This window comes from Cetorhinus maximus, chromosome 25, assembly GCF_964194155.1.
Source record: "Cetorhinus maximus chromosome 25, sCetMax3.hap1.1, whole genome shotgun sequence".
NCBI lineage: Eukaryota > Metazoa > Chordata > Chondrichthyes > Lamniformes > Cetorhinidae > Cetorhinus > Cetorhinus maximus.
Genome location: NC_135903.1, coordinates 34122379 through 34138579, shown reverse-complemented (window position 1 = coordinate 34138579; position 16201 = coordinate 34122379). Strand labels below are relative to the sequence as shown.

Here is a 16201-nt window from a genome sequence, read left to right as displayed (position 1 = left end):
ATTAATCACCTCAGAGAAGAGTGGAGGTTGTGTTATTGAATATATTCAAGTCTGAGTTAGATGGGATTGATCAACAAAGGAGTCAAAGGTTATAGGTGGCAGGCAGGGGAGTAGATATAAGGCCACAATCAAATCAGTCAGAATCTTATTGAATGGTGGAGCAGGCTTGACAAGCCAAATGGCCTACTTCTCTTTTTTCTTCTGTTCTATTGTAATGCAGACAGTATTTATCATACAGGTTTTAAGAAGGTGTAAACAACAATGCAAAATATAAGATTTTCATCCCCACTCTGCACTCATTCTCCTTCCTACTCATTACCTGATGTCATTCTCAACCCCATTGTCTGATGTCCCCATATATTCGCAGAGGCTGACACTCCAGTCATCTTCTATGTCCACCCATTCCATTTCTCCATCTGTCCATTTCTAATTTATACCTCTATTTTCCACTTTTCTCCTGAACATCAAGCTCAGGCCTCTCTCCTTTGGAGCTGGAATGTGGCTTTGAGATGCAGAGGGGTAAAAGATGATAAATCAGGGCAGTTCGGTTCACAATAGGTTCACAGTTCCAACGGGTGAGGGAAAATCTGATTGTGGAGAAAGAAGAGGAGAACAGAGAAGGGCTGACAGGAAGAGGCAGCAGGTGGGAGAATCCAGAGCATTTATACTGAGTATGGAAAGCCAACCGACAGAATTGAAAAATGAACATCATTCCAGTCAATGCGTAATATTGAAAACAATTTATTTGTACCAAAGGCTCTCATTGTGTATAAAATATTCCAGTTACAAAAAAATATTTCTGTTCGCCAACACTTAATAAATATCAATAAATAAATTATCATTAAAAATTCACATTACACATTAAATAACATGTAACATTTCATTACATGAAGACATCACAACAATAAAGATCAATAAATTACAGTGGCTGAAATAGATTGAAAAGTTGGCCACTTAGGAGAGGAGAAATGGAAAGGTCAGTGCGGCCCAGAGTTTATAGGTCTGAAAACCCATATCTTGAAAGCCTACCAGTAAATTCCAGAGCAGACACCCCACCCACTAAAGGGTTAGGATTATATCAGGGGAAAATATCATAGCAATAAATATCAATAAATAAATGAATAAATAAAATAAATAAATAATCCAATCATGTCACTCATTGTTCTGTCATCAGTACAATAAAATATAAAATTTGTTACAAATATATATATAAATAGCTATATGTTAAAAGTTTTTAAAATAAATATTCATTGCTCCCAGTCTGTTCTAAACATCTTTCTCAGTTTCTTCTGCTGATTTGTGCTATGATGAAAAGGAGCTGTTGTAAACGGGCTCTGGTCTCATTGCGGATTATTTCCCAGGCACAGTCACTGAATTTCTGAAAAAGAAAATTATTCAGGGAAACCGATTAGAGAATGCGCAGATTTAAATGTGGTGAAATGAACTACATGCCAGCAATCACATTGTCATTTATCAATTGACCTACCTCCTGTTTGAGAAACTTTTCCAGTTTCCTAAAGTAATTGTGAATGGCGGAGTTTCTCCTCATCTTGTGCTCTGATCCTGGTTTCCTGACACATTCATCCAGCTCAGCGAGCTGCCGATCCAGGAGAAGCCGGAGGTTTTCCACCTTGTCCTGGGCCCATGTGGCTGAACCCAGGTTCATGCTGTAGATCTTGCTGATGTGACGCAGGGTTTGATGGACAATCTGGATCCTGTCCTGTATCTTTGTATAATGTAGAGAATGACATTGGAAAGGACATGTTTACCTTTAATTTTAGAACAGACTATGTTAAATAACAAAATACAATTAGAGCTGAAAATGGGCAAAAGGGGGAGGATTAATTTTATGCATTTAAACGGGATCTGGCCCCGGTGTATTTGAATCAAGGATTCTATTTTCCTTTAGACATTCATGGGATGTGGGCATCACTGGCAAAGCCAGCATTACATGTCCATCCCTAATGTCCCTTGAACTGAATATTTGAAAGGACAGTGAAGATTCGACCATGTGCTGAGAGTGACATGTCATCCAGTCCAGATGCAGAAGTCACATTTCCTTTCTTAAAAGTCATTAGTGAATCAGAAGGGTTTTACAAAGATCCATGATAGTTGCATGGTCAGTATTACTGACACTAGTGTTATATTCCACGTTTATTGATTGAATTAAAATTCCACCAGCTGTGTGATGGGGCATGAACTCAGGTACCCAGAGCATTAGCCTAGGCCATGAATTATTAACCCTGTGAATCTACCACTAAGCCACCATCTCCTCTTAAATAGTGCTAACTCAGGAGGAAAGTAGCAATTGAGGCTCTTTTTAAGTGGTGAAGTTATGGTTGCAGACTGGACTCCTTTCAATGAAGCAGAAAGGAAGGGCATGGCAAGGTCAATGACCTCATCGCCGAAAGATGTAGACATTAAAACAAAACAGAAAACGAAGCCTTATGTGAAACATTAGGCTCTTAGCTGAGTGAGGAACCAAGCTGAATGCAGCCAATATGGAGAAAAGTTATCAAAAGAAATAAGGAATAAACAGAATGCATGAGAATTGATGAGCAGGTCACGTAAGAGGGAAGATAAAATCTTTTAATAAGCATGTAAATAAATGTTTGTTTGTGTTGATTAGTGAGCAAAAAATAAATCTTCTTGTGGGACACAAAGGACATGGCGGAGGATCTAAACCAGTTCTTGGAATTTGTCTTCACTTCACAAGCAGATACTTCAAAAGTCACAGTGCAGGGGGAGCGAGTAGAGAAATTGGGTAGGATTAAAATAGATAAAGAGGAGTTACGTAAAATATTGGCAGCACTCAGGTTAGGAAAGTCACCTGATCTGGTCGGAATACAGCTGAGATTGCTGAGGAAAGCAAGGGTTGAAATGACACTTCTGGCCGCTTTCCTCCAGTCCTCTTTAGATATGAGGGACATGATGGCAGCGGACCAGAAGATTTCAAATACTTACATCCCATTCAAAAATGGAAGAGGGATAAACCCAACAAATACAGGCCAGTTAGACCATTTTGGGTGGTGGGAAAACTTCAGATACAATGATCTGTGGGGAGACATCTTTACCATCAAATTATCCTTACCCAGCTTGATTGAGTTATGCGATAATGCAGCAGAGAGTGTTGATGAGGATTGTGCGCTGGATCTTGTGATGATTAGTCTTTTAAAACTGTGCGCATGGATTGATTTACAAAACAGGAAAAGCAGATTCAATAATAACTTTCTAGAGAGAATTGGATAAATAGTCAGAGAAGATTTTTGCATTGTAATGGGGGATGAGAGCGGGAATAATTTGAATCGTTCATTCAAAGTGCTGCAGAGGTATGATGACATCAGCAGAAGATTAAGCGCACTAAACTCATGAACACCCTCTGCTACATTATCACATAACTCAATCAAGTTTGGGAAAGGTGATTTTTCTTGAATATATGAATGCTGGTTAGTGCGTACCTACTAACATATTTTTCCACCAGGTAGTTGATCGGAAACGTGGCACAGAAACAGGCCATTCTGCCCAATCGGTCTCCTTCAGCACAGGATCATTCTATGATCCTATGGCCTAACCTGCCTGCGTGGTTCATGCCCCAAAGTCATTCAGTGCAGCTGAGGAGTGAGATGTTTCGAGGGAGGCAAATTGTTACAGGGAATAAGATGATTAGAGGAAGTGAGGTGGTTAGAGGCAGTGAGAAAATTAAAGGGTGTTAGGTTGAGAAAAGTTGAGAAGTTTTCACATAGTCAATGATCAGAGGACAAAACGCACTGAACATCGCCCTCATCCTGATGACTACATTTGGGTCTTGCTGCATCAAGCTGTGCGTGGACCCTTGGAACGCAAACTGCAAGTGCTGACTTTCAACCTGTCCCACGTGTTGCAAAGGATGGGACTGGCCTTGTTGTCGCGAACACTCGAAGCCTTTGGAACCTGACTCACCACCTATCCCGTGTAGAAATGCTTAGGCAGAGAAACACCTTTGACAACAGGCCCATCAGGCAGTGGTCTGCACGGAATATTCTAGAGGCCCTGCAGGAAAAGGAGATGGGAGATCCAGTCGGATAGTTCCCAGAGCAGGTAGTTAGCGGGAGGGACATAATATCAGGGAGGGAGAGAGTTGGAGATAAGGGGTAGTGAGTGCGGTTAGAGAGAGTGATATAGTTCATGAGTGAGATAGTGAGTGAAATACAATAAGTGAGACTGCTCCTACATTCACAATGGGTACATTTCACTCTGTTTCAAATTCCTGATGTGGAAGTTTCCGATCCGGTTGTTGATCTTACTTTGTATAAAAGCCCTGTGTGAATCAAATGAACCGAGTGTTCACTCACCTCTAATTCCTTCGAGAGTTTCACCAGGTTCAAGGGTTTGGTTTTCAGTGAGAGTCTCTGTCTTATACAGTGTCGGGGAAAGGGTCCGCCCTGAGAGGGGAAAACAATCACTGTTACAATCAGCCCCAAAAACTCAAATACTGGAGAATCACAGACAATTCATTGGACAAAATGACAAATCGCAAAACATTTCCCCTGATGTGACATTTCACAGCAAGCGGACACAATGTGATTCACCTCCTGCTCTGACTGCAGGTTCAACTCACCATTGCATTCAGTTTGCTGAGAGTCTCTGTGTTGAGAACTTGCTGTAACTGCAGCCTGTCACATCCCAGACTGAGGGTCCCGGACAAGAAAAGCAACACCATCCAAAATCTCCAGATACTCGCCAAAGCCATGATCAAGCGACCCAGAGTGAAACACCCCGAGCTGAGGATCAGACACTGAGCGGATCTGGGACCACTCCGAAAGTCTATTCCTTTGAAGCGAATGAAACACGAGGACTGGAAATGCTGCCGCTTGTGAAGCCGGTGCGACCGCCTGAATGTCCAGTCCTGTTTGTGTATGTTTGTGTGAGAATTGTGCTGGGAGGAGCTGTCGCTGTGAAGAGGGGGGACTGGCGATGTTGCTATTACACTCGAAAAGTGAAATCTGGTTGCTGGAGTTTTGGAAGGACTTCAGGAGAGGACGAGTTTGTCTGCTCCCTGTCTGAGATAAGGAAACTGAAATCTGGAGATTCCTGATCCAGTGACTGTAAGATGCCCGAGAGAAAATCACAACCCGCGCTCGGTTCCAGCTCAAAGTTCTAGAAATTTGGATCAACAGTTTTAACAATGTTTTGGGAAAATTATCATGCTTCCTCCAAATTGAACGGATTCGCATTAAGGGGGCAATGAAGGGGCATTTGGTTACATTGATAGATTATAAGGCTGTACTTGTTCTTGAGTTCTCTGCCTGAAAGCAGGTCCGACCCATTGCATCACAAGATCTCCATAAGGTGATAGGCAAATTCATAAATTACGTTCAACATGCCCGTGACATATGTAAAACATTCTCCTCCTTCTAGTCCTGTGACATAGTCGACATGAACATCAGAATTCAACTTTCTCCACCATGGGCCTGCTGGTTGGGGATACACTGCCTGGCTCCCACTGTCTAAATGCAGACTGTAAACCCCCAGAATGGCATCTCTTCTCCACCATCACCCACCCAGCCCCAACGTTTAGCCTCTGTGTCCCCAAGAATCTATTTTAGGTCCCTTTCTATTTCTGTTCGACATGCATCTCCTCAGGGAGATCAAACAAAACACAGCGTCAGTCTCCTGGATAAGAAATACCTTCATTTTAAAATTCTCATCGTCATTTTCAAGTATTGAAAGCACTGTGTGAAGTTTGCTCCAATCACACCCTGGGTTCAAAAATTGCTCCTCATATCACATTTACTCCCTTTGCCAACTATTTTCAACCTGTGCCCTATATTTCTTGATGTTCGCTTTCGTGGAGACGGTTTCTTATTATTTACGCTGTCCATACCCCGCAGGGTATCTTGAGTTCCTCAATTAAGCCTAATCTCCACATTCTTTTCTCCAAGGAAAACAGTGACAACCTCTCCAATCCTCCCGCGTAGCTACAGTTCGTTATCCTGGGAATGATTCTTGTTAACCTCCTCTGTACTCTCACCAATACCCTCACATCCTTCCTCAAGTATGGTGCCCAGAACAGTACTCCAGATGATGCCTAACTGGTGTCTTATACAAGTTCGACATGACCTCTTTTCTCTTCTACTCAACGCCACAATTAATAAAGCCTATGCTAGTATATTCTTTATTAACTGCTCTCAATATGCCCTGCCATCTTCAATGACCAATCCGCATATACACCGAGGTCCCTCTGTTCCTGCACATCCTGTAGAGTCACTCCCTTTATTTTATAAGGTCTCGCCTTATCTTGCCTCCCAAAACGTATCACCTCACATTTCTCTACATTGAACTTCATCTGCCACTTGTCTGCCCAAACCACAAACATGCCAATGTCGTTTTTAAGTTCAGCACCATCCGCATCACAGTTGACAACATTTCCAAAATTTGTATCATCTGCAAAGTTTGAAATCTTGCTGTGCCCACCACAACAAATGTTGCTGTATAACATTCCCGTGAGGCACCTTGAGACCTTAAAGTGGCTCTATTATTCTGAATGGTTGTTACTGATGGGCTGTCTCTGATTTGCCCCCTCTCCCCCTTCAGGTTCACATTCCGCTTCTTCCGTCATTGAGCGCCCTCCTCCTCAATGTCTGCTTTCCAATTTCCTCTCAGATCCCATTTGTTCCTTCACCCAAATCCAGATTTAATCTCTCCTGGAGGCTGATTCCCTCTCTCCCCTCAACATAATTACCGACTCTGTGTTTTGGGTTCAACTCACCATTGCATTCAGTTTGCTGAGAGTCTCTGTGTTGAGAACTTGCTGTAACTGCAGCCTGTCACATCCCAGACTGAGGGTCCTGGACAAGAAGAGCAACACCATCCAGAATCTCCAGATACTCGCCAAAGCCATGATCAAGCGACCCAGAGTGAAACACTGATGTGAAAGATGAGAAACCGACGGCTTCGTGATTCCGCGGCGGATTTAAACTGGGAAAGTCGAATCGGAGCCGCTTGTGATCCGGGAGCGAGCGCCTGTGCTGCCGAACGGTGTGAGTGTGAGTGTGGAGTCTGCTCGGTGCTCTCACTGGCGCTGCCATGCTGTCGGCTTTAATGTGTGGCATTACATTCGAAAAGTGAAAACGGGCTCGAGGATTTTTGGAAGAGCTGCGGGAGATCAATAGTTTGTCCGGTTTCCTTTCTGAGGTCCGGAATGTAAAAGCTGGAGATTCCGGAAGCAGCGAGTGGAAAATCCCCGGTTGAAAATCACAGGCAGCGCTCGGTTCCAGCTCAGTGTTGTGTGGCTTCAGCTCACCTGGGGCACGAAGGTGGTGTAGAGGGAAGCTCTGAATTGGGGGCAGTGTGAACATGTATCGGGGGCTGGATTTTATCATCCGGATTATAGAGAGAGCGACAGCGGTGATCCGGTGCGGCGGCTTTTAGTGCTGACATTGGGCCCCATGAAGAGCGATTCCCTTTGAAATCCACTGTGTCCCCGCGGTGTGTTCACCTGGCGCTTGTCCTGTTCACACTTCACAGGTTGGACATTGCAGACAGCTCGGCTCACAGCCCAGGGACACCGCTTCATGGAGACAGACTCCGCTCCGATTGACCTGTCCCACAATCTGCTCTTTAACTGGGAGAAGTTTCTCATTTCTCGGTTGTTTTCTGGAGCCATTTTCAGAGTCGGATTGAAAGAATATTTGATCTGCTCCGATTCTGAGTCCGAAAGTGATCCCGCTCTCTTTTCTTTCATCCTTTCTTTCTTGTCCCTCTCCCGGGAAAGTGTCCATGTCACTTTCTCTCTGGAAATTAACCTGGTGTCCATTTCAGCCAAAAGCGAAAGTGCCTGAAGGAAAGTGACGTGTTTTGTCATTTCCGAAAGGGAGGAGGGTTTGTAAAGAGGGTGGATCAGACTGAGAGGGGTGAGGGGCAGTTGGGAAAAGCTTTGGGGTATTCGGTAAATGCCCGGGTACATAGGAAATGTCACCAAATCCCTCTCAGCTGGAAGTGTAACCAAAATCTACCGTCCGGGTGGATGTGGGAGCGGAATCCCACATTCCCCAACTGGAGACTGGAGAGAAACTACAATTTACAACAATGCTGTTATTGGCGAATAGAACAGTGGGAATTGTAATTATTGAAGGCGGAGGCGGAAGGAGGGTCAGGGAACTGAAGGAAGAATATTAAAAACACTGGCGAGTGACATTAGAGGAAATAGGAAGGACCTACGGGAGCGTGAGCATTTTTACATTACTAAAATATGCGGATCATTCACAGCTACTTTTGCATGATTTGGCTTCATTTCTTCCTTGATGGGACGTGGGCGTCTCTGGAAAGGCCAGAATTTGTTGCTCCTCCCTAATTACCGGACAGAAGGTGGTGATGAACCGCCCCCTTGAACACCTGAACTGCTGCCGTTCATGTGGTGTAGGTGAATTTACAGAGGTGTTGGGAAGGGTTTTCCAGGAGTGTTAGCCAGTAACAGTGAAGAAATGGTAAATAGTTCCAAGTCAGTATGCTTGTCCCTTGAATGGGAAGCAACCTTTGCTGTTTTGTAGAAATTAATGGCGATGGAAATTGGATTGGTTCATTCCCACTTTTTTGGAATTGGAATGCAATAGTTATTGTATTTGTAAATTAATAAAGTTGCTTTGCAAACCTTTTAACACATGTCTGTTGCTGTACTCAAACCCAAATCATCCAGTTTATTTTTTGGGGCCCTTTGGAAGGCCTGTAAACAACTGCACTGCTGATAAATTCACCCTGGAGTGAGGGCAGTTTTGTGTGTAGGCCCAGCTTTCTCGATGATATTTTTTTCAAAACAGGCTTGCATTCACATTGTGCCCTTCCTGACCACAGGTGTCTCAAAGCACTCAACAGCTTATAAAGTACTTTAGATATATAGTGACTGATGTAATTTAAGACACAAGTTAGCCGTTGCTGTGCCCAGCAGAAAGTCAGAATGTTGTTTAAATGGAGAAAGAACACAGAATCTTTCAGTGCAGAGGGACCTGGTTGTCCTTGGACCTGAGCAATGAAAATTTAGCAAACAGGTAGAGCAATTAATTGGAAAGGTAAATGGTATGTTGTCCTTTATTGCAAAGAGGATGAAGAATACAATTAGGGAAGTTTTGCTTCAACTCTACAGGCCATTTGTGAGACCAGGCCTGGAGTACTATGTACAGCTTTGGTCTCCTTATTTAAGCAGCGATTAACTTGCATTGGAGACACTTCAGAGAGGGTTGACCAGGTTGATTCCTGGAAAGAGAAGTTGGTTTATGAAGCAAACTTAACCAGGTTGAGCCTATACTCCTTCGAGTTTGATGAGAGGTGATGTCATTGAATCATTTAAGATTGTGAGGAGATTTGAACGGGTAGGTATTGAGATATTTCCTCTCTGGAGGAATCTGGAATGGGGTGAGGGCGGGAGGGGGATTCAGGTTCACAGTTTCAGAGTACGGCAACTGCATGTGACATGGAGATGAGGAGGATTTCTTTTGTGCCGAGTGTCATTAACCTTTGAATTTCTTCACCCCAGAGAACAGTAGAGGTTGGGTTACTGAATATATCCAAAACTGAGTTATATAGAATTTGATCAACAAAGGAGTCAAATGTTATGGGTGGAAGGCAGGGAAGTGAATTTCAGGCCACAATCAAATCAGTCAGAATATTATTGAATGGTGGAGCAGGCTTGAGTGGCCAAATGGCCTAATCCTTCTATTTTTTTTCTGTTCTTATGTAATGCAGACAGTGTTTAACATGCAGATTTTCAGAAGGTGCAAACCACAATGCGAAATAAGAGATTTTCATCCCCACTCTCCAGTCATCTCCTTCCTACTCATTGCCTGATGTCACTTTTAACCCCATTGTCTGTTGTCCCCATATCTTCACTATGGCTGACACTCCAGTCATCTCCTACATCCAACTATTCCATTTTTCCATCTGTCCATTTCCAATTATTGCCTCCATTTTCCACTTGTCTGTCCTGAACATAACGTTCAGTCCTCTCTCATTTGGAGCTGGAATATGGCCTTGAGAAGCAGAGGGTTAAAAGATGATAAATCAGGCCTGTTTGGTTCACAATGTGGTCACAGTTCCAACGGGTGAGGGAAAATCCAATTGTGGAGAAAGGAGAGGAGAACAGAGAAGGACTGACAGGAAGAGGCAGCAGGTAAGAGAACCCAGAGCATTTATACAGAGTATGGAAAACCAATCCACAGAACTGACAAACGAACGTCATTTCAGTTAATGCGTAATATTGAAAATAATTTATTTACAGGAAAAGGCTCTCATTGTATATAAAATTTTCCAGTTACAAAAAACATTGTGTGTTCCCCAAATCTTAATAAATATCATTAAATAAGTTATTGTGAAAAACTCACGTTATACATTGTATAACACTGTAATATTTCATTATATGAAGACATCACAACAATAAAGATCAATAAATTACAGTGGCTGAAATAGATTGGAAAGTTGGCCACTTAACTTAGGAAGGGAGAAATGGAAAGGTCAGTGCAGCCCAGGGTTTATAGGTCTGCAAACCCATATCTTGAAAGCCTGACAGTAAATTCCAGAGCAGACACCCCAGCCACTGAAGGTTTAGGATTACATCAGGTGAAAATGTCACAGCAATAAATATCAATCAATAAATAAAATAAATAATACCATCATGTCACTGATTGTTCTGTGATCAGTACAATAAAATATAAAATTTGTTACAAATATATATGGAAATAGCTTTAAATTGAAAGTTTTTAAAAATAAATATTCATTGCTCCCAGCCTGTAGTAAACATGTCTTTTTCAGTTTCTTCTGCTGATTTGAGCTATTACAAACATGCTTTCCTTCAACATAAAAAGTTTTCAGTTTTATAAAAAAAACACTAATTTCGCAAATCTTAAATATCAATAAATTAACATTTCTTTTTGAACTCACTTCATACATTGTATAAAACTGTAGCAATTCATTACACAAAGGCATCACAATGATAAATATCAATACATTAAAATGACGTGGAATTAGTTGCAGTGTTGACGTCTTGGAGAGCAGAAATGTAAAGGTTACTGTGGAACAGGAATAAGGTCAGTGGTCATTGGGCTGCAACCCCACCCTTGAGCCTGAGAGTAACCTGGAAACCAGAGTTGTGGAATGGCCAGACCATTTCCAGTGCAGAATTGTCACTGGAAGTCCAGCAGTTGGATAAGGAGCTTCATAAAACTCAATGGAAATTAAACCTTTGGAGTGGGGTTTGAACCTACCACTTTCTGCCTCAGAGTGCCAGCATTGAGCCAAGCTGACAGAACTTTATAATTAATGATACTTTGCATTCTGTATGCATAAAATATTATACTTCTTTAAAAAGTGAGGACTCTAAAATAACTTATTATCTTTTCAATCTGTATAAAACTTGTCATTGAAAAATCTTCAGTTCCTTCTTTTCATTTTTGATTTTACACCTTAAAAACCGTAACATCTATTGCAGAAAGGCATCATGGCATTCAGTTTAACTCAATGCAGATAAGATAAGGAGCATTAGGAGCAAGCTACGTGGGCCAGTTCAGAGAATCTACGCTGGATATCCAACGACTGGAATCAGGTGCTTAACAGAGCAAAGGTGAAATGAAACTGTTATTGCAGCCACTGCCAGCCAATAAAGGGAGGGACAGAAATAGCATTTTTCCTCAGATTTTTCCCCTTGTGAAACATTTAACATTTCAACACAGAAAAATATCAGAGCGAGAACTATCAATAAATTGAAACAAATAATCAAATATAAAGTGGCATCAAGATATTCTTTGCTCTCCATCGGCCACCAAGCATCAAAGTGTCATCTCAGCAATACAATAAAATACAATAAGATATAATTATTTTTATAAATAGGAGGTAATTTAAATAAATTAATTTAGTCTCTACTACTGGAATTTTTTTTCAGTTTCTTCTGTTGATTTGTGCCGTTACGAAAAGGAGCTGTTGTAAACGGGTCCTGGTCTCAGTGCGGATTATTTCCCAGGCACAGTCACTGAATCCCTGAAAAAGAGAAATCATTCAGGAAACCTCATTAGAGAATGAACAGATTTAAATGCAGCTGAATGAACGACATGGCAGTAATCACACTGTCAATTATTTATTGTCTCACCTTCTGTTTGAGAAACTTTCGAAGTTTCCTGAAGTATTTTTGAATGGCGGAGTTTCTCCTCATCTTGTGCTCTGACCCTGGTTCCCTGACACATTCTTCCAGCTCGCTGAGCTGCCGATCCAGGAGAAGCCGGACGTTTTCCACCTTGTCTCGGGGCCACGTGACTGAGCCCAGGTTCATGCTGTAGATCTTGCTGATGTGACGCAGGGTTTGATGGACAATCTGGATCCTGTCCTGGGCCTGTGAGAAATATTCACAAGGACATTAGAGAGGACCTGTTCCTGTGTAACCAGTCAGGGCTGGTGCAAATTTCACAGTTAATCCTTGCTGTTGCTCAGGAGAAAGTGACTAATTACATCACATCAATAAAGTTGCTGCCTCTATTTAACTGATTATTATATTCCCTGAAATGTAGTTACTAGGTGGTACAGGCTAGTACTGATGCAAACTCTACAGTCCAACTGGCACTGAAGATCTATCACCTGGCCAAACACTTTGAGACTCTCTGCTGATGGTGACCTCACACCCCATTTAGACCAGTCTATGTACAGTTCCAATTGGTCCCATGATACCAACAATAACAACTTGCATTTATGTAGGACATTTAACATAGTGAAAAACCTCAAGAAGGTTCACAGGGGCATTATCAAAGAAAATTTACACCCAGCCACAAAAGGAGGTGGAATGTTTGCTCAGAGTTAGGCTTTTAGGAGGCAATTACAGAGGAGAGAGAGTTAGGAAGGAGTTAATTCCAGAGCTTAAGGGCCAGACAGATGAAGGCACAGCTACACAGTGATGGAGCAATGAACATCTGGAATGAGCATGATGAGAACATTGGATGTAACACAGAGATCTGGAAGGGTTGTTGGGGCCTGGAGGAAGTTACAAAAAATGCAAGGGGCAAAACCAGCATGAGTATATAAAAAAAGAGATGTTGCTGGTTTGGAAGCTGGGGCGATGCAGTTGGTGCAGCTGAGTTATTTAAAAGTCCCTGAGGAAAACTTTAAACAACTGTAATAACCTATCATTTTAAGTGTTATGTTTGAGATACAACTCTAAATTCAGGAATCAGACCACCAGTTCTTGAGGTTTTACATGAAACTAATTGAAATATTTTATTCATTTACACAGGTTAAAATATGCACACATGGCTACAAATTACTACCATCATAATTTTAAACAGATTCCCAAACTAATCTCCATTAAGGCACCAGAAACGCACAGACTTAACCAAACATCAGGCAAAGCATTTTCATCTTACGAATTCAAAATGAGGTTCTTTCCACTGTGGAGCCAGTTGGAGGCTTACAGCTGCCTTTTGATCTTACATTGCCTCAGAATAGATCTCAGAATACTGAGGTGATGGCTGATTAGGACATTGTGCTCGTTGGGATATTTAGATATATTAGAGTTTAGATATATTGCAGCAGTTAATTGAGTGAGTTCGAGTTTATAGAGGGTGCAAGGTGGGAGGTCAGCCTGAAGAGTATTAGAATAATGGAGTCTAGGGGAAGAAATACATGGATCAAAGTTTCAGGATCAGATGAGCTGAGGCAAGTGCAGAGATGGGTGATATTACGAAGGTTGAAATAGGTTAGCTTGCTGATGGTGTTGGAAGCTCAGCTGTGGGTTAAATAGAAGGCCAATATTCTGAGTCAGTATCAGACATTGGTTCGGTAGAGCTTTGAAGTCAGTAACTAGGGAACAGAGTTAATGGCGGTAGTTGAAAAGAATGTCTTTGGACTTCTCAATATTTAATTGACTGCCAATTAGTTGATTGTATCCCTGCCAGCGGGAGGTGCGCTGTGCCAGAAGGCATGTCCTTGGCTTGTTATCTGTTGATTCTTCATCCTGAACTGATTTCTGGGCAGTTTTTCATTTGTCGGTGGTGGTTTGCCATTTTCTCCCAATGTCAGGTGCAGGGCAAAGCGGCAGGTCTCAAAATCTACCTCAGTGGGAAAGGAATTGAACCCGCTCTGGTGGCGTTATTCTCGACTAACCAACTAAGCTAATGGCCATCATTTTCATATGGTCCATCTCTGACACTTCCCTTCCCTTCCTTGACCTCTCTGTCTCAATTTCTGATGATAGACTGTCCACCAATATCCATTACAAGCCTACTGACTCCCACAGTTACCTCGACTACAGATCCTCACACCCCACTTCCTGTAAGGACTCCATCCCATTCTCTCAGTTCCTTTGCCTCCGTCACATCTGTTCTGATGATGCTACCTTCAAAAACAGCTCCTCTGACATGTCCTCCTTCTTCCTTAACCGAGGTTTTCCACCCACGGTCGTTGACAGGGCCCTCAACCGTGTCCGGCCCATCTCCCGTGCATCCACCCTCATGCCTTCTCCTCCCTCCCAGAAACATGATAGGGTCCCCCTTGTCCTCACTTATCACCCCACCAGCCTCCGCATTCAAAGGATCATCCTCCGCCATTTCTGCCAACTCCAGCATGATGCCACCACCAAACACATCTTCCCTTCACCCCCCCTGGCGGCATTCCGTAGGGATCGTTTCCTCCGGGACACCCTGGTCCACTCCTCCATCACCCCCTACTCCTCACCCCCCACCTATGGCACTTCCCCATGCCCACGCAGAAGATGCAACACCTGCCCCTTCACTTCCTCTTTCCTCACCGTCCAAGGGCCCAAACATTCCTTCCAAGTGAAGCAGCATTTCAATTGCATTTCCCCTAGTTTAGTCCACTGCATTCGTTGCTCCCAATGCAGTCTCCTCTACATTGGAGAGACCAAATGCAAACTGGGTGACTGCTTTGCAGAACACTTGCGGTCTGTCCGCAAGAAAGACCCAAACCTCCCTGTCGCTTGCCATTTTAACACTTCACCCTGCTCTCTTGCCCACATATCTGTCCTTGGCTTGCTGCATTGCTCCAGTGAAGCCCAACGCAAACTGGAGGAACAGCACCTCATCTTCCGACTAGGCACTTTACAGCCTTCCGGGCTGAATATTGAATTCAAAACTTTAGATCTTAAACTCCCTCCCCCATCCCCACCCCCTTCCCGTTTCATCCCCCTCCCTTTTGTTTTGGTCCAATAATTTATATAGATTTTTCTTCTCCCACCTATTTCCATTATTTTTAAATCTATAACTGTAATACCCTGTCGTCAGTCTTTCCACCCCAGCCCCACTAGAGCTGTACCTTGAGTGTCCTGCCATCCATTCTTAATTAGCACATTTTCTTAGGTAATATCACCACCTTTAACACCCCTTTGATCCTTTTGTCTGTGACATCTTTTGATTATCTGCTCCTATCACTGCTTGCTTGTCCCTACAACCACTCCCCCCACCCCCCGCATCGCACCAACTTCTCTCCCCCGCCCCCACCCCCCACCTTATACCAGTTTATATTTCACCCCTCTCCTAACTTTACTCAGTTCTGCCGAAGGGTCATGAGGACTCGAAACGTCAACTCTTTTCTTCTCCGCCGATGCTGCCAAACCTGCTGAGTTTTTCAGGGATGTGGATCTGACATGTGGACATCCCTCCAGGGATCTTAAACTGCGCAGCACGTAATCAACCCTGACTCTAAGCAGGACCTGACTCTTATCTCTACCGACATCTTCACATCAGTGGGCGACCTGCTATGTACGTTCTGGGCGAGGGCTGTGGATCTCAACCTGGTTTTACATAAAATTCTGTTAGTATAAGTGAAAATAAGCCCCAGTGTTCACTCACCTGCAAACCCTCCGAAAGCCTCACTAGATCCATGGGCTTGGTTTTCAGGTCCAATCTTTCCCTTATACATTGTCGGGGGAAGCGACCGCCCTGAGAGAAAAGACAAACACTGTTTCAAACACATGAGAAACAGAAATACTGCAGTCCGCTGACAATTAACCGTTGCAAGGACGAAAACGACTTCTCCTGATATAATTTTTCAAAACAAATGGACACAATGTGATTCACCTCCTGCTCTGGCTGCAGGTTCAACTCACCATTGCATTCAGTTTGCTGAGAGTCTCTGTGTTGAGAACTTGCTGTAATTGCAGCCTCTCACATCCCAGACTGAGGGTCCCGGACAAGAAGAGCAACACCATCCAAAATCTCCAGATACTCGCCAAAGCCAT

The 16201-nt window shown here is 43.0% G+C and overlaps 2 protein-coding genes across 2 annotated transcripts; both read right to left on the bottom strand.

Annotated features, from left to right (window-relative positions):
* Nucleotides 1–1279: 1279 nt before the first annotated feature.
* LOC144667768 (interferon alpha-F-like) lies at nt 1280–4729 on the bottom strand. The gene is made up of 4 exons (XM_078529212.1): nt 4598–4729; nt 4332–4421; nt 1487–1726; nt 1280–1378 (listed from the first exon to the last, which is right to left on the bottom strand). Exons 1-4 carry the CDS (start codon nt 4727–4729, stop codon nt 1280–1282), a joined length of 561 nt encoding a protein of 186 aa, XP_078385338.1.
* Nucleotides 4730–11895: 7166 nt separating this feature from the next.
* On the bottom strand, nt 11896–16201 carry LOC144667767 (interferon alpha-F-like). The gene is made up of 4 exons (XM_078529211.1): nt 16070–16201; nt 15813–15902; nt 12110–12349; nt 11896–12000 (listed from the first exon to the last, which is right to left on the bottom strand). The coding sequence occupies exons 1-4, from the start codon at nt 16199–16201 to the stop codon at nt 11902–11904; spliced, it is 561 nt and encodes a 186-aa protein (XP_078385337.1). The 3' UTR covers nt 11896–11901.

Coding starts and splice junctions, on each gene's coding strand:
- LOC144667767 (XM_078529211.1), bottom strand. CDS start 16,201: ATGGCTTTGGCGAGTATCTGGAGATTTTGGATGGTGTTGCTCTTCTTG. Junction 15,903..16,069: donor TCAGCAAACTGAATGCAATG/GTGAGTTGAACC, acceptor CTTTTCTCTCAG/GGCGGTCGCTTCCCCCGACA. Junction 12,001..12,109: donor GAAAGTTTCTCAAACAGAAG/GTGAGACAATAA, acceptor TCTCTTTTTCAG/GGATTCAGTGACTGTGCCTG.
- LOC144667768 (XM_078529212.1), bottom strand. CDS start 4,729: ATGGCTTTGGCGAGTATCTGGAGATTTTGGATGGTGTTGCTTTTCTTG. Junction 1,727..4,331: donor AACTCTCGAAGGAATTAGAG/GTGAGTGAACAC, acceptor CATTATACAAAG/ATACAGGACAGGATCCAGAT. Junction 1,379..1,486: donor AAAAGTTTCTCAAACAGGAG/GTAGGTCAATTG, acceptor TTTCTTTTTCAG/AAATTCAGTGACTGTGCCTG.